The sequence below is a fragment of the Larimichthys crocea genome, chromosome I (assembly GCF_000972845.2).
Source record: "Larimichthys crocea isolate SSNF chromosome I, L_crocea_2.0, whole genome shotgun sequence".
Classification (NCBI taxonomy): Eukaryota; Metazoa; Chordata; class Actinopteri; family Sciaenidae; genus Larimichthys; species Larimichthys crocea.
The window spans coordinates 34,826,372-34,850,533 of NC_040011.1; the positions used below are offsets into that span (position 1 = coordinate 34,826,372).

A 24,162-nucleotide genomic window follows, 5' to 3' on the forward strand; every position below is an offset into this window, starting at 1 on the left:
CTTATTTAAAATGTAACTTTAAGTAAGGAAATGTTTTCAAAATGTCACTTGTTAGTAAAATGATCATATAATTATTATTAATGATGAAATAATCAGCATTAATAAGGTAAAGCATTACAGTAATCAAGTCAAATTACTTGGGTAGACATCAAATAGTTCATATTAAGAAATCACGTGGAATTGCATATTCATAAAACTTCATAAAAAGACAAAGCCAACCTCTAGAGGAGAGTCTGGTTCATCCAGGATGCTCTTCTCACTCTGTATCCGCTGCATCGTCCCTGTAGAACTGGGGTCCATTATCAGCACGTTCTGACTACCAGCTCTGCCGAACTTACAGTCACTCTTTCTGGAGTCAGTCGTCCTGCACACCTCGTAGTTGTACACGTGTGGGAGAGTCCCTGTCCCCAAAGTGTCTGAGTAACGTGGTGGATAATATGGAATCACAGGGAGGTTGGAGTGATACAGGATGCGAGACTGTCTCCATCTGTAGATTTTCACTGATATAATAACCACTAAACACGTGATGAAGAGGAAGGAAACTACAGCCAAAGCCAGCACTAAGTAAAAAGTCAGGTTGTCATTGTACTCCTTGTCGTGTGTAAAGTCAGTGAACTCCGACAGCACTTCAGGGAAGCTGTCCGCCACCGCCACGTTAACAATGACTGTAGCTGAACGAGAGGGCTGCCCGTTGTCCTCCACTATAACAGTCAGTCTTTGTTTCACAGCATCTTTATCAGTGACTTGGCGGATAGTTCTTATTTCTCCATTCTGTAAGCCCACTTCAAACAGCGCCCTGTCTGTGGCTTTCTGCAGTTTATAGGAGAGCCAGGCATTCTGTCCAGAGTCCACATCAACAGCCACCACTTTAGTGACCAGATAGCCCACATCTGCTGAACGAGGCACCATTTCATCCACCAGAGAGCCACCAGTCTGGACTGGGTACAGAACCTGAGGAGGGTTGTCGTTCTGGTCCTGAACCATCACTTTCACAGTCACATTACTACTGAGTGGAGGAGAGCCTCCATCTTGCGCTTTGACACTGAATACAAGCTGTTTGATTTGTTCATAATCGAATGAGCGTACTGCATGTAGAACTCCACTTTCAGAGTTAATGGACACATAGGAAGAAACTGGGCTGCCACTGACCTGCGCGTCCTCTAGAAAGTATGAGATCCTTGCGTTTTGATTCCAGTCTGAATCTCGCGCACTAACCGTAAATATTGACATGCCAGGAACATTATTTTCAATTATATATGCAGAATAAGTCGGTTTAGTAAAGAGCGGAGCATTATCGTTTACATCAGAAATTCTTAGATGTAAAGTTGTCTTAGTAGAGAGTGGAGGTGACCCTGAATCGGTTGCAGTTATGGTTATGTTGTATTCTGCTTTTGTTTCACGATCAAAGGGTACATCTGAAAGCAAATTGTAATAATTAGTCAAAGAAGATTGGATTTTAAAAGGAAGACTAGAATCTATTAAGCATTTTATCTGTCCGTTTCTTTCAGAGTCAGCATCTTTAACATTAAAAACAGCTATAGTTGTTCCCGGAGGGACATCCTCTGAAATCAGGTTGGAGAAGGACATCATATTTATAACTGGAGCATTATCATTTATGTCAGTGACCTCGATGACAACTTTGGTTGCGTCACTTAGGCCACCTTGGTCTTTGGCAATAACTCTTATTTCATATTTTTTGTCCTTTTCGAAATCAATATTATCAGTAACGGTTATTTTGCCAGATAAACTGTCAATCTGAAATTTTTCACCAGAGTTTCCCTTTACATTAGAAAACGTATATGTGACAAACCCGTTAGATCCACTGTCGGCATCTGAAGCATTCACAGTGGTTATATAGGTGCCTAGAGGCGCATTTTCTGTCACGGTAGCAGTGTACAATGTCTGATTAAATACAGGAGGATTATCATTGACATCGAGTACAGTAACCTCTACATTTACTGTACCAGATCGTGCCGGAGTTCCTCCGTCTACTGCAATCAGTTTTAAAGAGATGTGTGGTTGAGACTCTCTGTCTAAAGGCTTCTGTAAAATCATTACCGCAAAACTGACTCCATCGGCGTTGGAGTGTTGCTTCAGAACGAAATTATCATTCGGGGACAACACATATTTTTGCAAAGTGTGAATCCCAGCATCGGGGTCATATGCGCTTTCTAAATCGAAATGCGATCCTATTGTTGCAGACTCACTAATCTCTAAATGAATTACATTATTTTTGAAACTTGGCGCATGGTCATTGACGTCTAATATTTCTACTGTCACCCTGTGCAGTTCTATTGGATTTTCTAAAATAATTTCGAAGCTGAAGCTGCACGGTGTTACATCTCCACAAAGCTCTTCCCGGTCTATTCTCTCATTCACGACTAGAATCCCTTTGTCCGTTTTCAGCTCAGTGTACTGATTGTTTTCTCCGGTCACGATACGGGCCCGACCAGATCGGAGCCTATTGAGATCCAAACCAAGGTCTTGTGCTACATTACCGATAAGAGAGCCCTTCTTCATCTCCTCAGGTACTGAATAACGGATTTGTCCGTTGATGGTGGAAATCATGATGGCGAAAATGAACAGTTGCCATCTAAGTGTCCAACACATCAGCCATTTTCCGCATCGATGCTGGCGTATCCCCATGTCGTAAGGAATCAAATTCCAAATGTAAGCGCAAATTAGGTCCCACGGCCACACACGTAGACACACACTAGATTTCACTTCAATAGTGCTGTATTACTGTCGAGCAAAGCTATTTTAATATTGCCAAACAAACAACTGCAGAGAGAGGAGTGTATTTCCGCCGAACGCCTCCTTGTATGAAGACGGCGTTTCTCCCTCTCCTCTTTCCCCCTCTCTCTCTCCTCTGTCACAGCCTTAACAACACTAGACTCTGTTTTACTGATCAACAGCGTCCCTTAGAGTCCAAATGGAGGAAATAACCGGGACAACTGGTGGAATTAAGTTATATAAAAGGTAAATTTCTATGCAAACTACTTTGATAACTGACAGGAGTACTAAACATCAATTGTAATAATAAAATATTACTGTGGAATATCTGAACCAATGTAGTACACAATTACACATATCACACCAGCAATTTAGAGCAGCATTGCCAGATCAGTCTCATTGTGTTAAACGGTCCAACAGTGTAGTGCTGAATAGAAGAATAGGTTTCAAATTTAAAATATGCCCATAGTGACGAAAGAGTGAGTTGAGATTTTAAAGAGGAATAGTACATATACAAGAAAATGAGTAAATTATAGTGAACACACACGCAAGTCAGAAAAGGGGCAGTATGGATCAGTATTTGATCAGTTTTGTCAGTATTAGTATATATTTATAATGTTGCAAACAAAAGGGAATTGTCAGTTCATTCCAGTACACAATGTAACAGTGATGTATCTGTAAAATAACGCAGTACAGTATATCACTCTTTGATAATTTAGTTAATATCTTTTTAAAGCTCTGAATGTGAACACGGAAGCAAATGGTGCACAGTGAGACGCTGTCCATGGTGCTGAAAATTAAGATACGAAGCAAAAAAGTTCACTGTCAATGTAACTACAACACAGCAGGAAAAATAACTACATAGAGACGAAGCTAGATTATGAAACTGACCTCTAGAGGAGAGTCTGGTTCATCCAGGATGCTCTTCTCACTCTGTATCCGCTGCATCGTGCCTGTAGAACTGGGGTCCATTATCAGCACGTTCTGACTACCAGCTCTGCCGAACTTACAGTCACTCTTTCTGGAGTCAGTCGTCCTGCACACCTCGTAGTTGTACACGTGTGGGAGAGTCCCTGTCCCCAAAGTGTCTGAGTAACGTGGTGGATAATATGGAATCACAGGGAGGTTGGAGTGATACAGGATGCGAGACTGTCTCCATCTGTAGATTTTCACTGATATAATAACCACTAAACACGTGATAAAGAGGAAGGAAACTACAGCCAAAGCCAGCACTAAGTAAAAAGTCAGGTTGTCATTGTACTCCTTGTCGTGCGTAAAGTCAGTAAACTCCGACAGCACTTCAGGGAAGCTGTCCGCCACCGCCACGTTAACAATGACTGTAGCTGAACGAGATGGCTGCCCGTTGTCCTCCACTATAACAGTCAGTCTTTGTTTCACAGCATCTTTATCAGTGACTTGGCGGATAGTTCTTATTTCTCCATTCTGTAAGCCCACTTCAAACAGCGCCCTGTCTGTGGCTTTCTGCAGTTTATAGGAGAGCCAGGCATTCTGTCCAGAGTCCACATCAACAGCCACCACTTTAGTGACCAGATAGCCCACATCTGCTGAACGAGGCACCATTTCATCCACCAGAGAGCCACCAGTCTGGACTGGGTACAGAACCTGAGGAGGGTTGTCGTTCTGGTCCTGGATCATTAATTTCACAGTCACATTACTACTGAGTGGAGGAGAGCCTCCATCCTGCGCCTTTACTATGAGCTGAAGTCGTTTAATTTGTTCATAGTCAAACGAACGCACTGCATGGATAGTTCCAGTTTCACTGTTTATAGAGACGTAAGAAGAAGTTGGACTACCATTAATCTGTGTTTCCTCGAGAAAATATGAAATTCTAGCGTTTTGATTCCAGTCACTGTCGCGTGCTTTCACGGAAAATATGGATATTCCAGGAGAATTGTTTTCTGTAACGTGAGAAACGTAGCTACTTTTATCAAATATTGGAGCATTGTCATTCACATCAGAGATTCTCAGACGCAATATTGTTGTGCTTGATAAGGACGGTGATCCCGAATCGGTTGCTCTTACAGTTATGTTATATTCCGGTACAACTTCTCTGTCAAAAGCCGCGTCTGTTAGTAATGCATAGTAATTGGTTAACGTTGATTTTATTTTAAACGGGAGGCTACTGTCTGATGTACAAATAATCTGGCCATTTTGCTCTGAGTCTACGTCAATTACATTAATTATTGCCACCGTGGTACCCGAGGGAGAATCCTCCGGCACGGGGCTGGAGAATGACATCACATTTATGACAGGAGCATTATCGTTGACGTCAACAATCTCAATCAATACCTTACTTGAATCTGTCAGACCTCCTTGATCCATAGCCTCAATCATAATTTCATATTTCTTGTCTTTTTCATAATCCACTTGTCCTATAAGAGTTATTACTCCGGTTATTTCGTCTAAATGAAATATATCAACCAGCTGCTCTTTCATGTTTGAAAATCTATATGTGACAAGACCATTTGATCCACTGTCCGCATCACTCGCATTCACTGTCGTAATGTATGTGCCTTTTAATGCATTCTCCGACACAGACGCCCTGTAGAGGGTCTGATTAAAAACGGGAGGATTATCATTAGCATCGAGCACTGTAATATCTATATTTACTGTACCAGATCTGGGTGGAGTTCCACCGTCAACAGCGATGAGCTTTAATGATATTCTTGGTTCGGTTTCTCTGTCTAATGGTTTTTGTAAGATCATCTCGACATATTTTCGGCCATCTGGATTTGAGTGTTGCTTCAAACCAAAAACACCATCCGTAGTTAGTATGTATTTCTGGAGACCATTAATGCCTACATCTGCATCTTCGGCGCTCGGTAACAAAAAGCGTGATCCAAGTGTGGTGGATTCGCTTATTTCAAATTGATTTCCATCCTTTCTGAATGTCGGAGAATTGTCATTAATGTCAGTAATTTCCACTGTTACACGGTGTAATTCCATAGGGTTTTCTAAAATTACCTCAAAGCTGAAGCTGCACGGTGTAACGTCTCCGCAAAGCTGCTCTCGGTCTATTCTCTCGTTCACAACTAAAATGCCTTTGTCTGTTTTCAGCTCGGTGTACTGGATGCTCTGTCTAGTCACGATACGGGCACGGCCAGAACGAAGCCTTTGCACATCCAAACCAAGATCTTGAGCCACGTTACCAATAAGAGACCCCCTTTTCAGCTCTTCCGGAATTGTATATCTGATTTGACCAGATACGCTGTGACTGAGACACCAAAGGAACAGCAGAAGTGGCCATACTGGTCTGCCACACAAACGCCATTTTCCGCATGAAGCAGGAGATTTTTCAAACGCCATGGCAAAATAAAAAGAGGTGATACCAACAGCCTGCTGTATACAATCCACAGAGAAAAGGCAGTTTCCTCAAGTAATCCTTTGATTATAACGTCCTCGCTCCGAATGAAATTGTGACCGCAGTCCTGTTGTCAATGAAGCCCACAGTGTGTTTCTCCTCTCACTAAATGGAAAAATGAGGGCTCTGCCTCCTCTAAATAAACGATCAACCTTGTTTCGCTGACCAACAGCGTCCCTTACTGTCCAAAGCTTGAATATCATGAACACAGGCATAAAATAAAAAGGAATTTGCCAAGCACTGTGGTGGAGAGGAGCCAGTGTCAATTTGCATTAATATAAAGCAAAAAAAAAAACTGAACCACGTACTGTTTTATGACAAGTTTGTATTAGATATTTTTAAGTTTTGGCTTTAGTCTACCTGGACTTGCATTTGAAACAGCACTGAACAGGATACAAAGCATTAATATATAACAATTCTGATAAACGATGACAACCAATAATGACACGTTAATACACAAGAAGGCACCGGCCCCACCGAGAATTAGGCAGCATTTCTCCAAGGAAATTTAACCTACACTCAGTGTGGAGCTGTCCATGAGCTGTGGTTCTGAAAACGCCTCATGGGCTACACATGCCAGCCCAAAGGGCACCCACTGTTAAGTGAGACCTCTGAAAAAGCACAAATGTCATTATAAGTGAATATTAATGTTAAAGACCTCACCTCTAGAGGAGAGTCTGGTTCATCCAGGATGCTCTTCTCACTCTGTATCCGCTGCATCGTCCCTGTAGAACTGGGGTCCATTATCAGCACGTTCTGACTACCAGCTCTGCCGAACTTACAGTCACTCTTTCTGGAGTCAGTCGTCCTGCACACCTCGTAGTTGTACACGTGTGGGAGAGTCCCTGTCCCCAAAGTGTCTGAGTAACGTGGTGGATAATATGGAATCACAGGGAGGTTGGAGTGATACAGGATGCGAGACTGTCTCCATCTGTAGATTTTCACTGATATAATAACCACTAAACACGTGATGAAGAGGAAGGAAACTACAGCCAAAGCCAGCACTAAGTAAAAAGTCAGGTTCTCATTGTACTCCTTGTCGTGTGTAAAGTCAGTGAACTCCGACAGCACTTCAGGGAAGCTGTCCGCCACCGCCACGTTAACAATGACTGTAGCTGAACGAGAGGGCTGCCCGTTGTCCTCCACTATAACAGTCAGTCTTTGTTTCACAGCATCTTTATCAGTGACTTGGCGGATAGTTCTTATTTCTCCATTCTGTAAGCCCACTTCAAACAGCGCCCTGTCTGTGGCTTTTTGCAGTTTAAAGGAGAGCCAGGCATTCTGTCCAGAGTCCACATCAACAGCCACCACTTTAGTGACCAGATAGCCCACATCTGCTGAACGAGGCACCATTTCATCCACTAGAGAGCCACCAGTCTGGACTGGATACAGAACCTGAGGAGGGTTGTCGTTCTGATCTTGAATATTTAATTTAATTGTGGTATTGCTGCTTAAAGGCGGGGAGCCCCCATCCTGTCCTTTTACAAAAATATTTAGAGTTTTAATTTGCTCATAGTCAAATGATCGTAGTGCCTGTATAGTTCCACTTTCTGCGTTAACAGATATGTAAGTGGATATGGGGTTACCATTTACCTGTGTATCAATAAGCAGGTAAGATACACGTGCGTTCTGCCCCGAGTCAGAGTCGTGTGCTTTCACAGAAAACACAGATAAACCTGGGGAGTTATTCTCCATGATATTAGCTTCATAGTAACCCTGTTCAAATACAGGGGCATTATCATTGACATCCGATACTCGAAGTGTTATTGTCTTGTTAGTCGATAGTGGTGGGCTGCCTTCATCCACAGCTGTGAAAGTAATATCATAATCAGGATTGCGTTCCCTGTCTAGGCCACCATTCGTCACCAGGGTATAATAATTCTTTAGAGATGAGTGGATTGCAAACGGGATATTGCCCTTAACTGAGCAGTCTACTTTGCCATTTTTACCTGAATCTAAATCTTTAACGTTTATGATAGCCACAGTAGTACCACTAGGAGAATCCTCAGCGATGGCGTTAGAAAACGAGGTTAGTGTTATTACAGGTGCATTGTCGTTAACATCCGTCACCTCAATTATTACTTTTGTTGATGTGCTCTGTCCGCCTTGATCCTTTGCCTGCACACCTATTTCATATATTTTATTCTCTTCATAATCAATCACACCGTTCACAGTTAAATCGCCACTGTTTTCATCCAGATGAAACAGTTCAGCGACATTACTAGACATACGATTAAAGTGGTATGTAACACGGCCATACATCCCTTCATCTGCATCTGTCGCGCTCAAGCTCAACACTAAGGTTCCTTTAGGAACATTTTCTTTAACAGACGCCTTGAAATTTGATTGCGTGAAAACCGGAGCATTGTCATTTGTGTCTCGTACAGTTACATGTATTTTCAGTGTCCCTGATCTCTGTGGTTCGCCGCCGTCCACAGCAGTTAGCGTGAGAAGCAGCTTTTCTTCTTTCTCGCGGTCTAAGGCATTAGAAAGATACAACTGTGCATATTTATGACCATTTGGGCTGGACAAGACTTTAATATTAAAATGTGTTGTTGGGTGTAACGTATATCCGTGTAAAGCGTTGATGCCAACATCAAGGTCAGTGGCACTCTCCTGTAATATTTCTGTTCCTGGAAGAGCGGATTCTACTATTTCTACGTGCACTTCTTTCTCGTGAAACACGGGCGCATTATCATTAACATCCAACACTTCAACTACGACACTGTGTAGTTGCATTGGATTCATCATAATCATTTCGAAATTCAAACTACAGGGCGATGTCTGCCCGCACAGCTGCTCTCTGTCTATCCTTTCCCCCACCACAAGAATCCCTTTGTCTGCATCCAGCCTGATATACTCGCTGTTATCACCGCTAACAATTCGGGCACCGCCTGATTTCAGTCTTTTAGCATCGATACCTAAATCTTCAGCCACATTTCCCACAAAGGAGCCCTTTCTCATCTCCTCTGGGACAGAGTAACGGATCTGACAGACTGCCGCGTCAATGAGAAAAACAAGGATGAAGGCCCGTACTTGCCATTTAATCGTGGGTTTGCTGTTGATAAAAGACATATTCCCGAAGCAATCCACCCAACTCCACAGAAAAGTATGATTCAAAAAGACGTCCTTCTGTTATTGTGTTTATGATCCACAGTGCAACAACGAATACATTGGCCTCAAAATCTCGAATGAAAATGAACACCGAATGTTCTGCTCTCCGTGGAAGACTAAGAGAAATACAAGAGGTGTAGCTGCATTTCAAACGGTTTGCATGTGCTTTAAAGATCAACAGCGGCCCTTAGAGTCCGATCTGAAAATAACAAGTGACGCCACAAAATAAAGGGGAGGGGAGAAAACTGAAGTAAGATGAACAAGATTTAACTTACAAGTAGCAAAAATAGAGCAAGCAGTAGAGCAAAATGCAGTACAGATGATTCTAGTACTATTATATTTGCTTTACAACTTTACAGCTTAGGAACACATAACAGCCTCAGAGTATATATTTTATTGTGTGCATCTTTTTTGCGGACGTTCAGCAGTTATTGTCTCAATTCTGAGAGGAGCTGTCAATCACTGGTGGTACTAAAAATGTCCCATAAGAAGGAGGTGAAACACTGCATATAACCAGGTCACGTGTGTAATCTAGTACCTTAAAATTAATGCAATGACAGTTTATGAAGGATGATCAAAAACCCACCTCTATAGGAGAGTCTGGTTCATCCAGGATGCTCTTCTCACTCTGTATCCGCTGCATCGTCCCTGTAGAACTGGGGTCCATTATCAGCACGTTCTGACTACCAGCTCTGCCGAACTTACAGTCACTCTTTCTGGAGTCAGTCGTCCTGCACACCTCGTAGTTGTACACGTGTGGGAGAGTCCCTGTCCCCAAAGTGTCTGAGTAACGTGGTGGATAATATGGAATCACAGGGAGGTTGGAGTGATACAGGATGCGAGACTGTCTCCATCTGTAGATTTTCACTGATATAATAACCACTAAACACGTGATGAAGAGGAAGGAAACTACAGCCAAAGCCAGCACTAAGTAAAAAGTCAGGTTGTCATTGTACTCCTTGTCGTGCGTAAAGTCAGTGAACTCCGACAGCACTTCAGGGAAGCTGTCCGCCACCGCCACGTTAACAATGACTGTAGCTGAACGAGAGGGCTGCCCGTTGTCCTCCACTATAACAGTCAGTCTTTGTTTCACAGCATCTTTATCAGTGACTTGGCGGATAGTTCTTATTTCTCCATTCTGTAAGCCCACTTCAAACAGCGCCCTGTCTGTGGCTTTCTGCAGTTTATAGGAGAGCCAGGCATTCTGTCCAGAGTCCACATCAACAGCCACCACTTTAGTGACCAGATAGCCCACATCTGCTGAACGAGGCACCATTTCATCCACCAGAGAGCCACCAGTCTGGACTGGATACAGAACCTGAGGAGGGTTGTCGTTCTGGTCCTGGACTATTATTTTAACTGTAGCCACCGAACTCAGAGGAGGGGATCCAGCATCACGGGCAGTTACGTTAAATTCAAGCCACTTAATTTGCTCATAATCAAACGACCTCACTGCATGAATCACCCCATTTTCTGAATTCACTGACACTAACGAAGACACAGTTACCCCATTTATCTCTTTCTCCTGCAGAAAGTAAGAAACCCGAGCGTTTTGGCCCCAATCTGCATCACGAGCACTGAGAGTAAAAACTGAGTATCCAGGAGAGTTGTTCTCTGGAACAGTCCTACTATATTCTGATTGATCAAATTCAGGTGGGCTGTCATTGACGTCAGACACTTTTACAGTGATGTTCTTACTGCTAGACAAAAGCGGAGAGCCTTGGTCAGAGACGGTTATGGTGATATTATACTCAGGAATACTTTCTCTATCTAAGAAGTTGTCTGTCACTATAGTATAATATCCTGTTAATGAAGACTCAATTTTGAAAGGTACGTCAGAGTTAATGGAGCACTTGACAACACCGTTACCATCAGAGTCTTCGTCATCAACATTAACAACAGCTATAGTTGTACCAGGGGGAGAATCCTCGGATATCGAGTTAGAAAATGACATCAGCTGTATTGTAGGGACGTTGTCATTCTCGTCAATTATCTGAATGACAACTTTGCACGTATCTGTATATCCACCGTGGTCACTAGCCTGAACATTTAACTGATACATTTTAGATTTTTCATAGTCTATTTTACCTGCAACTTTAATCTCTCCAGTTTTAACATTTACATCAAAAATCTGCTTCGCTTCTCTGGCGACATGAGATATAGAATAACTTACTTCACCATTGATTCCTTTGTCTGCGTCATTTGCACTAACAGTGGTTACCAATGTTCCTTCACGAGAATTCTCCTTGACATCTGCTTTGTAAACAGCCTGCCTACACACTGGTGCATTATCGTTAGCATCTAGCACAGTGACATGAATACGCACTGTCCCCGATCTATGTGGCTCCCCTCCATCTGAAGCAAGCAGCACGAGTGTGTGAGTTTCCTCTTTCTCTCGGTCTAACGGGTTCTGTAAAACCATTTCGATAAATTTTCCTCCATCTGGCTGGCTCTGTACTTCCAATTTGAAATGATTTGCGGGTTTCAGAGTATATTTTTGAATATGATTAATACCAACATCAGGATCATCAGCACTCTCGAGTGAGAAACGAGTTCCTGATGCAACACTTTCGACAATTTTCAAATTAATTTCATCTTTTGGGAACGATGGGCTGTTATCGTTTATGTCTATTACCTCCACTGTTACCCGATAAAGCTGGATTGGATTTTCTAAAATGACCTCGAAACTGAAGCTACAGGGCGTCGTCTTTCCACACAGTTCTTCTCGGTCGATTTGCTCTTTAATAACAAGCGTGCCTTTGTCTCGGTTTAAATCAACATACTGTCGGCTTCCTTTTGTAATAATACGAGCTTTACCTGATATGAGCCTCGCTACATCCAATCCTAAATCTCGAGCAATGTTTCCGACAAAAGAGCCTTCTGCCTGCTCCTCCGGTACGGAATACCGAGCCTGTCCAGCCACTGAGCTCAGCATGAAGAGACAAAGAATGACAAACACTGCTTGCCATCGGCCTCTGCGAGCGGTTATCCTCATACAATCCATCATAAATCCAAAACTGCAGACGTAGTAATCACTTTCAATGCAAACCCGATGCAATTGCATACAAAAATTGAAAAGACAATGTTATTTCAGCCGAGAAATTCCACTGGAAACGCTAGACTTTAAATGTTGACGTTTAGAAGCGTCTTCCTTCCAGGCAGTGAAACACTGAAATGAAATAAAGGGGTGGATCGCTGCACTGCTGATTTGAAATGTTAGTCAGTCATGTATCAACAGCGGCGCTCAGAGCCCATCCATGGTAGTGTACATGGGGGGCACAAACCCATTGATAGGTTTTATTCACATATACGAATTAATTACAGCTTTACAAAGGAGCAGTATAAATGAAGCCTATATTGTACACTGACCGTGTCCTGTTCACCAGACGCATCTTAAGTTTAGGATCACAGCGAAATCACGTTCTTTCACACCATCTTATGAAATATGGGGAAACATAAATAATGACAAATAGAATAAAAAAATGAAATAAGCAAACGTGAATATTAAAAATAATAAAAGGTACTATCTTTTAAATACTGAAAAAAAAATTAGGTATGGTTAAGGTAAACCCCAGGGAGAAGTTGTTTTTTTTTTTTGTTTTTTTTTCCAGGGGCTGTTGTATTGATCTGCATGATACTTTTATTATTTTTTTCCCCTGTAAAGTGTCGACATATTTCATGTTTTTATATTGAAATATGATTTAGTTTTGCTGAGACAGATAATATTAATTCAATCGTTGTGAGTCAAAATTCGTGAATCCAGGAACAACAACTTGTAAAATAGTGGAAGTAATAAAGATTACTTCCAGTTCAACTGTAACTGTTGAGCCCGATCTTCATACGAATACGTACTTCTGCCTCAAAAACGACTTGTTGGATATTACGATTCTGTGTTTAATCGTCCTGTTCTGGCATTTGATTAGGCAATTTGATAATAATATCAAAAACTTGGACTGCGCTGAAAGTTACATCAAAATAAATCAGTTGACGATTTCAGCACCGTGGACAGTGCTACCATGGTCAGGCAATAAAGTGCCTTAGCACTAAAGACAATCAAATATATATACACAAGACACACCACACATAGATAACGAGCAAAGAACAACGTATTTAATTAATCACTCACCAAAGTTGACATTTGAGAACAGTTGCCCGACAGTTGCTGTTCCAGTTGTGGTGTGTCAGCTCCAACTCCATCCACACTTACTAAACTTTGACTCATCGGTTGCATATATTCACGTCACTCTTTTGGAGTCAGTCGTCCTGCACACCTCGTAGTTGTTACACGTGTGGGAGAGTCCCTGTCCCCAAAGTGTCTGAGTAACGTGGTGGATAATATGGAATCACAGGGAGGTTGGAGTGATACAGGATGCGAGACTGTCTCCATCTGTAGATTTTCACTGATATAATAACCACTAAACACGTGATGAAGAGGAGGAACTACAGCCAAAGCCAGCACAAGTAAAAAAGTCAGGTTGTCATTGTACTCCTTGTCGTGTGTAAAGTCAGTGAACTCCGACAGCACTTCAGGGAAGCTGTCCGCCACCGCCACGTTACACATGACTGTAGCTGAACGAGGGGCTGCCCGTTGTCCTCCACTATAACAGTCAGTCTTTGTTTCACAGCATCTTTATCAGTTACTTGGCGGATAGTTCTTATTTCTCATTCTGTAAGCCCACTTCAAACAGCGCCCTGTCTGTGGCTTTCTGCAGTTTATGGAGAGCCCGGCATTCTGTCCAGAGTCCACATCACAGCCACACTTTAGTGACCAGATAGGCCACATCTGCTGAACGAGGCACCATTTCATCCACCAGAGAGCCACCGTCTGGACTGGGTACAGAACCTGAGGAGGGTTTCTTCTGGTCCTGGACTATTATTTTAACTGTAGCCACCGAACTCAGAGGAGGGGATCCAGCATCACGGGCAGTTACGTTAAATTCAAACCACTTAATTTGCTCATAATCAAACGACCTCACTGCATGAATCACCCCATTTTCTGAATTCACTGACACTAACGAAGACACAGTTACCCCATTTATCTCTTTCTCCTGCAGAAAGTAAGAAACCCGAGCGTTTTGGCCCCAATCTGCATCACGAGCACTGAGAGTAAAAACTGAGTATCCAGGAGAGTTGTTCTCTGGAACAGTCTTACTATATTCTGATTGATCAAATTCAGGTGGGCTGTCATTGACGTCAGACACTTTTACAGTGATGTTCTTACTGCTAGACAAAGGCGGAGAGCCTTGGTCAGAGACGGTTATGGTGATATTATACTCAGGAATACTTTCTCTATCTAAGAAGTTGTCTGTCACTATAGTATAATATCCTGTTAATGAAGACTCAATTTTGAAAGGTACGTCAGAGTTAATGGAGCACTTGACAACACCATTACCATCAGAGTCTTCGTCATCAACATTAACAACAGCTATAGTTGTACCAGGGGGAGAATCCTCGGATATCGAGTTAGAAAATGACATCAGCTGTATTGTAGGGACGTTGTCATTCTCGTCAATTATCTGAATGACAACTTTGCACGTATCTGTATATCCACCGTGGTCACTAGCCTGAACATTTAACTGATGAGCTTTAGATTTTTCAAAATCTAGTTTACCTGCAACTTTAATCTCTCCAGTTTTAACATTTACATCAAAAAGCTGCTTCGCTTCTCTGGCGACATACGGAATGGAATAAGTTACTTCACCATTGATTCCTTTGTCTGCGTCATTTGCACTAACAGTTGTTACCAATGTTCCTTCACGAGAATTCTCCTTCACATCTGCTTTATAAACAGCCTGCCTACACACTGGTGCATTATCGTTAGCATCTAGCACAGTGACATGAATACGCACTGTCCCCGATCTATGTGGCTCCCCTCCATCTGAAGCAAGCAGCACGAGTGTGTGAGTCTCCTCTTTCTCTCGGTCTAACGGGTTCTGTAAAACCATTTCGATGGATTTTCCTCCATCTGGCTGGCTCTGTACTTCCAGTTTGAAATGATTTGCGGGTTTCAGTGTATATTTCTGGATATCATTAATACCAACATCAGGATCATCAGCACTCACCAAAGAGAAGCGAGTCCCCGGTGCAACGCTTTCGACAATTTTCAAATTAATTTCATCTTTTGGGAACGATGGGCTGTTATCGTTTATGTCAATTACCTCCACTGTTACCCGATAAAGCTGGATTGGATTTTCTAAAATGACCTCGAAACTGAAGCTACAGGGCGTCGTCTTTCCACACAGTTCTTCTCGGTCGATTTGCTCTTTAATAACAAGCGTGCCTTTGTCTCGGTTTAAATCAACATACTGCCGGCTTCCTTTTGTGATAATACGAGCTTTACCTGATATGAGCCTCGCTACATCCAATCCTAAATCTCGAGCAATGTTTCCGACAAAAGAGCCTTCTGCCTGCTCCTCGGGTACGGAATACCGAGCCTGTCCAGCCACTGAGCTCAGCATGAAGAGACAAAGAATGACAAACACTGCTTGCCATCGGCCTCTGCAAGCGGTTATCCTCATACAATCCATCATAAATCCAAAAGTAAGGACGTAGTAATCACTTTCAACGCAAAGTCGATCCAATTGCATACAACAATTGAAAAGGCAATCGTATTTCAGTCGAGAAATTCCACTGGAAACGCTAGACTTCAAATGTTGACGTTTAGAAGCGTCTTCCTTCCAGGCAGTGAAATACTGAAATGAAATAAAGGGGTGGATCGCTGCACTGCTGATTTGGACTGTTAGTCAGTCATGTATCAACAGCGGCGCTCAGAGCCCATCTACGGTAATGTATGTGGTGGGCACAGCCTCATGTTAAGTTTTATTGGTATACTAATTGATTACAGCTTTTCAAAGGAGCAGTATAAATTAAGCTTAATGTACACTGACCAGGTCCTGTTAAACAGAAGCATCTTAAGTATAAGATCACAGTGAAATCGTTCTTTTACATGAACTAATGAAGTATGGAGGGACATAAATAATGAACAGAATAAATTAATGAAATAAGCAAACGTGAATATTAAAAATAACAAAGGGTACCTAATAAATACTGAAAAATTAGGTATGGTCAAAAGAAACCGAAGGGAGAAGCGTTTTTTTCCGTGGCCTGGTGTATTGATCTGCATGATACTTGTATACTATTATACTATACTACTACTAATACTATTACTATTATTTTTCTTGTAAAGTGTCGACATATTTCATTGTTTTTATATTGAGATATGACCAAGTTTTGCTGAGACAGATACTATTAATTTAAAAGTTGACAGTGAAAATCTTGATAAAATTTTATAAAAACATCAAAAGCTTGGACAGCACTGAAAGTTACATCAAAATGAATCAATTGGCGATTCCAGCACCATGGACAGTGCCACCATAGACAGACACTACAGTGCCTTACCACTTACAGAATATATATATATAACGAGCAAATAACTCAATATTTAATTTATCACTCACCAAAGTTGACATTTGGGAACAGTTGCCCGACAGTTGCTGTTCCAGCTGTGGTGCGTCAGCTCCAACTCCATCCACACTTACTAAACTTTGACTCATCGGTTGCATATATTTCACGTCACTCTTTCTGGAGTCAGTCGTCCTGCACACCTCGTAGTTGTACACGTGTGGGAGAGTCCCTGTCCCCAAAGTGTCTGAGTAACGTGGTGGATAATATGGAATCACAGGGAGGTTGGAGTGATACAGGATGCGAGACTGTCTCCATCTGTAGATTTTCACTGATATAATAACCACTAAACACGTGATGAAGAGGAAGGAAACTACAGCCAAAGCCAGCACTAAGTAAAAAGTCAGGTTGTCATTGTACTCCTTGTCGTGTGTAAAGTCAGTGAACTCCGACAGCACTTCAGGGAAGCTGTCCGCCACCGCCACGTTAACAATGACTGTAGCTGAACGAGAGGGCTGCCCGTTGTCCTCCACTATAACAGTCAGTCTTTGTTTCACAGCATCTTTATCAGTGACTTGGCGGATAGTTCTTATTTCTCCATTCTGTAAGCCCACTTCAAACAGCGCCCTGTCTGTGGCTTTCTGCAGTTTATAGGAGAGCCAGGCATTCTGTCCAGAGTCCACATCAACAGCCACCACTTTAGTGACCAGATAGCCCACATCTGCTGAACGAGGCACCATTTCATCCACCAGAGAGCCACCAGTCTGGACTGGGTACAGAACCTGAGGAGGGTTGTCATTCTGGTCCTGGATCAGTATTTTCACAGTCACGTTACTACTGAGTGGAGGAGAGCCTCCATCCTGTGCTTTGACCACTAGCTGAAGCTGTTTAATTTGCTCATAATCAAACGAACGTACCGCATGTAAAACCCCAGTTTCAGAGTTTATGGACACATAGGTAGAAACCGGATTACCGCTGATCTGTGTGTCCTCGAGGAAATAAGAGATTCTCGCATTTTGATTCCAGTCAGAGTCTCGCGCGCTCACCGTGGTGATGGGCATTCCAGGGGAATTGTTCTCCGTGACGTAGGCAGAATACGTGATCTTGTCAAACAATGGGGCGTTATCGTTTACGTCAGAGACTCGAAGCTCCAATGTGACAGAACTAGAAAGAGGAGGGGACCCTGAGTCAGTCGCTATTATTGTTATGGCATACTCAGAAGACGTCTCTCGATCAAAATGCTGATCTGCCACCAAATTATAGTAATTAGTTAATGAGGATTGGATTTTAAACGGAAGCATGTTGTCTATTGTGCATTTTATCTGTCCGTTTTTCTCTGAATCAGCATCTTTCACATTGATAACAGCTATTGTTGTGCCGAGAGGGGCATCTTCTGATATAGTATTAGAAAATGACATGATATTAATGACTGGAGCATTGTCATTGACGTCACTAACATCAATTACAACTTTACTGGTCCCAGTCAAACCTCCTCTATCCCTTGCCTCTAATCTGAGTTCATATTTTTTCTCCTTTTCAAAGTCTATAAGTCCAGCAACTTTTATGACACCTGTGTTTTCATCGATACTGAACATATCTACCGTACTGCCTTTTATTTTCGAAAAACTGAATATTATTTCCCCGTTACTGCCGATGTCTGAATCAGTCGCGTTTACTGTTGTGATATAAGTTCCTCTAGGTGAATTTTCGACAACGGCGGCCCTGTAAACTGACTGGTTGAATACTGGTGCATTATCGTTTACATCTAAAACAGATACATTTATATCCACCGTGCCAGACCTCTGTGGGTTTCCACCGTCGATAGCTATTAATTTTAGAAAGAGACTGGGGTGTTCTTCTCTGTCTAATGGCTTCTGTAACACCAGTTCAGCGTGTTTACTGCCGTCTGGATTTGCATGTTGTTTGAGAATGAAATAATTATTTGGTGATAGAATGTAATTTTGTAATGCGTTTAGTCCAACGTCAGGATCAACTGCGCTTTCAACAGGAAATTTTGCTCCAATTGTCGCAGATTCGCTCATCTCAAACTGGATGTCTTTATTTGGAAAGAAAGGGGTGTTGTCGTTTATATCTAAAATTTCAACAGTGACACGATGGAGTTCGATTGGATTTTCCAAAATTATTTCGAAGCTGAGGCTGCACGGTGTCACGTCCCCACAAAGCTGCTCTCGGTCTATTCTCTCATTCACGACTAGAATCCCTTTGTCTGTCTTCAGCTCTGTGTACTGGATGTCTTCTCCACTCACAATACGAGCACGGCCAGAGCGCAGCCTTTTCAGATCCAGACCGAGGTCTTGTGCTATGTTGCCAATGATGGAGCCCCTTTTCATCTCTTCTGGAATAGAGTATCGGATCTGTCCAGCCACTCGATCACCCATAAATGCAAGCAGAATGAGAAACCCTACTTGATTTCGTAATATAAAAGAAAATCGCCATCTTACGCTTGTAGGGTAGGGCTGGCCTCGATTCGCCATATCAGCAACAATCGACCTTGATAATAATTCGTCGTCACTTGAAGAAAACAAACAGGAACGTGTAGTCCAACTTGAATATGCTTTTAGATACAACCTCGTATATTCCACAGAGAAAAAAATCGCCCATTCACTCCCTATCCCTCTACGAAAGACATGATCTCCGCAGTCATGCTCAAGTACGGTCGAGAGGGAGGGGAACAGAAAGACTGTTAACACTGAAATCGTTTCGCTGGCCAACAGCGTCACTTAGAGTCCAAAAGCTGAAATTTTTTCACTGGGATTTAAAAGCCATACAGTTATCGCCCGTTACTATACAAAGCTATTGTTCAGTTGTATTCTATTACTACATTTGCCATTTGCTTCATGTTGAGGAGTCGTATTCAATTCGAGAACTGAAAAAACAGCAGGAAATACTACAGAAACTGCAATGACATGATATTCAATGATTTGCTATTAGAAATATCTCATCACATCCAAGTGGCAATAGGTGGCTGCAATGCATTAAGAATAGAAATGTCGCTGTCTGTGGTCCTGAAACAAGCAGTATAAAGTATGCAGTGAAGGGAGAACTGGAGACAGAATGAAGGTGTACCAAATTGAACTCGGCCATACGTTTATATTTACTGTAAGATGCAAACGTTATAAGTCATCAGTTGTTTAATACAGAATCAACAAACAATACAGCAGCAATCACCATGTTATGCACTCTAATTTCGTTGAAAGATTTGATCCCATGGTTTCTACTGGAGTATTTTAACTTTTAAACAACCGGACTGTTGTACGGATGTATACAATAAACACTCAACAGGGAGGAAATTGCAGGATTTGGGGTAGCATATCACGGGTTGTATCTTTGTACCAGGTGATAAAAATGAACTAACCTCTAGCGGAGAGTCTGGTTCATCCAGGATGCTCTTCTCACTCTGTATCCGCTGCATCGTGCCTGTAGAAGTGGGGTCCATTATCAGCACGTTCTGACTGCCAGCTAAGCCGAACTTACAGTCACTTTTTCTGGAGTCAGTCGTCCTGCACACCTCGTAGTTGTACACGTGTGGGAGAGTCCCTGTCCCCAAAGTGTCTGAGTAACGTGGTGGATAATATGGAATCACAGGGAGGTTGGAGTGATACAGGATGCGAGACTGTCTCCATCTGTAGATTTTCACTGATATAATAACCACTAAACACGTGATGAAGAGGAAGGAAACTACAGCCAAAGCCAGCACTAAGTAAAAAGTCAGGTTGTCATTGTACTCCTTGTCGTGCGTAAAGTCAGTGAACTCCGACAGCACTTCAGGGAAGCTGTCCGCCACCGCCACGTTAACAATGACTGTAGCTGATCGAGAGGGCTGCCCGTTGTCCTCCACTATAACAGTCAGTCTTTGTTTCACAGCATCTTTATCAGTGACTTGGCGGATAGTTCTTATTTCTCCATTCTGTAAGCCCACTTCAAACAGCGCCCTGTCTGTGGCTTTCTGCAGTTTATAGGAGAGCCAGGCATTCTGTCCAGAGTCCACATCAACAGCCACCACTTTAGTGACCAGATAGCCCACATCTGCTGAACGAGGCACCATTTCATCCACCAGAGAGCCGCCAGTCTGGACTGGGTACAGAACTTGAGGAGGGTTATCGTTCTGGTCCTGGATCAGTATTTTCACAGTCACATTACTACTGAGTGGAGGAGAGCCTCCATCTTGTGCTTTAACTCGGAAGTGGAAATCTTTGATCTGCTCGTAGTCAAAAGAGCGCACTGCATGGATGACTCCACTATCAGCACTAACGGACACATATGAGGAGACTGGCACTCCGTTAACAGAGGAGTCCTCCAGTATGTAAGAAACACGCGCATTCTGGTTCCAGTCAGCGTCTCTGGCTTTCACTGTGAATATAGAGAGACCTGGTGTGTTGTTTTCTACAATGTAGGCCTCATATGAGCTCCTCTCAAAGACAGGCGCGTTGTCATTCACATCAGAGATCTGTAAGGTGAGAGTGACGCTGCTGGAGAGGGAGGGCACTCCCTCATCAGAGCAGGTCACTGTGATATTATATTGAGACGCGATCTCTCTGTCTAATTCACTGTATGTTGTTAAACTAAAGAAATTACTGGACGTTGACGAAATTGTGAATGGAATGTTCTCGTTAATATAACACTGAACTTTTCCATTTTTACCCGAGTCTGGATCTTGAATATTTATCATCGTCACAACAGTGCCCGGCTGAATGTCTTCTTTTATTGCACTGGACTTTGACATAACATTTATTGCAGGTATATTGTCATTTGTGTCAGTTATTTCAATCATAATTTTACATGAGTCAGTTAATCCTCCTTCATCACTGGCTTGGACGTGTATTTGATATTGGCGCTTTTTTTCAAAGTCAGCGTTGCCGATTAGTGTAACCTCGCCGGTCTCTCGGTTTATCCCAAATAACTCCGAAATATTGTCGAGTAGGTTTAGTATAGCATAAGATATTTTGCCATTCGAACCTTCATCTAAGTCAGAAGCACTAACAATTACTACTTGCGTACCTGAAGGCGAGTTTTCTCTTATGGTGGACTTGTACATTTTCTGCGTAAAAACTGGAGCATTATCATTGCTATCTAGCACAGTGATGTGTATCTGAACGGTCCCCGAGAGCTGTGGCTCACCGCCGTCTACTGCAGTCAGCACAAGAGACAAACGATCTTCCTTTTCCCGATCTAAAGGTTTTTGTAAAACCATTTCCACCATCTTGCTTCCATCCGCTTGATTTTGCAGCCTCAAAGCAAAGTTATCGGTTGGTTTTAACAAATAACTCTGAAGGTTATTCACGCCGACATCCAGATCTACTGCTTGTTGCAACAAGAACACCGTCCCTGTAACAATTGACTCACTTATTGTGAATTTCATTTCACCTCTTTTAAAAATCGGGGCGTTGTCATTAATGTCTGTAACCTCGACGGTGATGCTATAAAACTCCATTGGATTCTCTAAAATAACCTGGAAATGCAAAGCGCAGGGCGCCGTTTGTGCGCAGATCGTCTCTCTATCTATTCTGTCTTTGACGAGGAGGACTCCTCTCTCTTTATTCAACTCGATGTACTCTGCACTGTCTCCCGTATAAATACGAGCCTTTCCTGATTTTAATCGTTTCACATCCAAACCCAAATCTTGCGCAACATCACCCACGAAAGAGCCTTTCGGCATTTCCTCTGGGATGGAGTAGCTGACCTGCCCAATCACTGAACTAAACGAGAGAACCGAGATAAACAGCAGCACTTGCCATCTCATTGTTCTGTCCGTCATGTTCCTGTAAAATGAACCGCGTTATATTCCTGTAAAAACGAGTATTTTCCTTAGAGATAATCCTTTTTATGTCCTCTTGTAGTATATAATCACCAGTTAGATCAAAAATTACAAAAGTGAAATGATATTATCCGTCCAACTGACCGATGAGAGCTCGGATTTTCCTATTCTGTACTGTTCCGTGAGTCTTTCTCTCGTTGTCTGTCTGAAATGATGGGGGAGGTACTGCTGATTTCTTCATCTTAACTAACACAGACTGGCCAACAGCGGCCCTAAGAGTCCATCATGCTGAACTACAGAATACTGTGTAAGATGGAGAATGATCAATGTTTCCGATATAGTGTGCTTACATTCAGGTTTTTGTCTATTTAACAATGAATATTGATATGAAAAAAATATATATTTTTACTTTTGTTCAGGAAAATGTAACAGGGACTGGAAGATTAACTGCATAAAATGAAGAAAGAATGACAGAAAAATAACAACTAGGCTTTTGTTAATTAAGTAAACAAGTAAAATCATGTTTCCATGACACACACACACACACACACACACACACACACACAAACAAAAGCTCGTGCAACCAATTCTGTCCATAGCCTATCCTCACAAGTGTATAATTTAAAACCCTCAGAAATCAAAATGATCAAGATCATTCTTTAAATGTATCACTCAATAATTTATCAATGACCAGTCAGCCTAAAATATAAAGCTCTTGGTAAATGCTGCACAGAAAAGCAGATGACATAACAACTAAATATGAAAAAAGTACAGTGAGTTTTAATGCTCCTACAAACAAGAAAATGAACATAAGTCAACTGAGTAACAATGAATCACTGGCTGCAAAGTGTTCTCAAGTCAGTCCATTGCAGCTAGATGTACATGTGTACAAGCCAACCATCCACATTGTTGCTCCATAACATGAAGCAAACAAATGCCAAAGAAACATAAAAGTACATTTAAAAGTAAAGAGAAAAAAAAAATCATATGCTCTATGGACAATACAATATTGTGTGCCTGCAAAGTTATAAAATACCTTTGAGATTAAAAAGGCAGTGAAAAAAGGTAGACAGAACATGGTCCTGAACTGAGTGAAAAAGTGCTAAATGTTTTTTGTAATGAAAAAAATGTTTTTTAAATGAAAACATATCATATTCTATGTTTTTGTAATAAAACTCCATAAAAAACAAATATGTAGAGACAAGCACAAGTGTCCAGAAATTGACTGATTAATATTCAAGTAAAATACCATGATCACAATGTTCAAGAAGTACCAACACAATTAACTAGAGGGGAAGAGAAATAAAAGCTTTCAAAATCAACTAACCTGCATGCAAGTTTACACAGAGTATGACATGGACATTTGCTGTAAGGAACCACTGCCGAATACCAAAGCCAATACTGTGGACATGTATCGTACATGGATATGCCATTAGGTAAATAATTTTGTTGGAAACAAGTTATGAGAGTGAATACAGAAGCAAGTACACTGCAGAGAGAAATGCTGTCCATGGTGCTGAAAATGAAGCTATGGAGCACAACAGGTCACTCTTAATATAACTAAAGCACATAAGAAAAATGACAGCACAGAGACAAAACTACATTATTTATCTAACCTCTAGAGGAGAGTCTGGTTCATCCAGGATGCTCTTCTCACTCTGTATCCGCTGCATCGTCCCTGTAGAACTGGGGTCCATTATCAGCACGTTCTGACTACCAGCTCTGCCGAACTTACAGTCACTCTTTCTGGAGTCAG

At 42.0% G+C, this 24,162-nt stretch overlaps 5 protein-coding genes across 22 annotated transcripts in view; all 5 read right to left on the reverse strand.

Moving 5' to 3' along the window:
- The window catches only part of LOC104930405 (protocadherin gamma-C5), a 260,504-nt gene that overhangs the window by 104,505 nt on the left and 131,837 nt on the right, over positions 1 to 24,162 (reverse strand). The window lies entirely within an intron of this gene.
- Positions 199 to 22,595, reverse strand: LOC104938857 (protocadherin beta-16-like). Its single transcript, XM_019274123.2, has 2 exons — positions 20,763 to 22,595; positions 199 to 975 (listed from the first exon to the last, which is right to left on the reverse strand). Exons 1-2 carry the CDS (start codon positions 22,404 to 22,406, stop codon positions 199 to 201), a joined length of 2,421 nt encoding a protein of 806 aa, XP_019129668.2. The 5' UTR covers positions 22,407 to 22,595.
- LOC109141951 (protocadherin gamma-A1-like) lies at positions 3,453 to 6,247 on the reverse strand. Its single transcript, XM_019274128.2, has 2 exons — positions 3,625 to 6,247; positions 3,453 to 3,523 (listed from the first exon to the last, which is right to left on the reverse strand). Exons 1-2 carry the CDS (start codon positions 6,058 to 6,060, stop codon positions 3,464 to 3,466), a joined length of 2,496 nt encoding a protein of 831 aa, XP_019129673.2. The 5' UTR covers positions 6,061 to 6,247; the 3' UTR covers positions 3,453 to 3,463.
- Positions 6,676 to 9,353, reverse strand: LOC109141950 (protocadherin gamma-A5-like). The gene is made up of 2 exons (XM_027278657.1): positions 6,779 to 9,353; positions 6,676 to 6,726 (listed from the first exon to the last, which is right to left on the reverse strand). Exons 1-2 carry the CDS (start codon positions 9,188 to 9,190, stop codon positions 6,676 to 6,678), a joined length of 2,463 nt encoding a protein of 820 aa, XP_027134458.1. The 5' UTR covers positions 9,191 to 9,353.
- LOC113745688 (protocadherin beta-16-like) lies at positions 9,409 to 13,276 on the reverse strand. Its single transcript, XM_027278350.1, has one exon. It carries the CDS (start codon positions 12,291 to 12,293, stop codon positions 9,804 to 9,806), a length of 2,490 nt encoding a protein of 829 aa, XP_027134151.1. The 5' UTR covers positions 12,294 to 13,276; the 3' UTR covers positions 9,409 to 9,803.

Bases quoted from the DNA above. Each gene is read 5' to 3' on its own strand.
- LOC109141951 (XM_019274128.2), bottom strand. From the start codon at position 6,060: ATGGCGTTTGAAAAATCTCCTGCTTCATGCGGAAAATGGCGTTTGTGT. The intron at 3,524-3,624 runs GTCAGTTTCATA...CTTAATTTTCAG, and splicing joins AACCAGACTCTCCTCTAGAG to CACCATGGACAGCGTCTCAC.
- LOC104938857 (XM_019274123.2), bottom strand. From the start codon at position 22,406: ATGACGGACAGAACAATGAGATGGCAAGTGCTGCTGTTTATCTCGGTT. The intron at 976-20,762 runs GACCAGAACGAT...GTGATGGTTCAG, and splicing joins CTGTGAAAATACTGATCCAG to GACCAGAACGACAACCCTCC.
- LOC109141950 (XM_027278657.1), bottom strand. From the start codon at position 9,190: ATGTCTTTTATCAACAGCAAACCCACGATTAAATGGCAAGTACGGGCC. The intron at 6,727-6,778 runs GTGAGGTCTTTA...GTGCTTTTTCAG, and splicing joins AACCAGACTCTCCTCTAGAG to AGGTCTCACTTAACAGTGGG.
- LOC113745688 (XM_027278350.1), bottom strand. From the start codon at position 12,293: ATGCAATTGCATCGGGTTTGCATTGAAAGTGATTACTACGTCTGCAGT.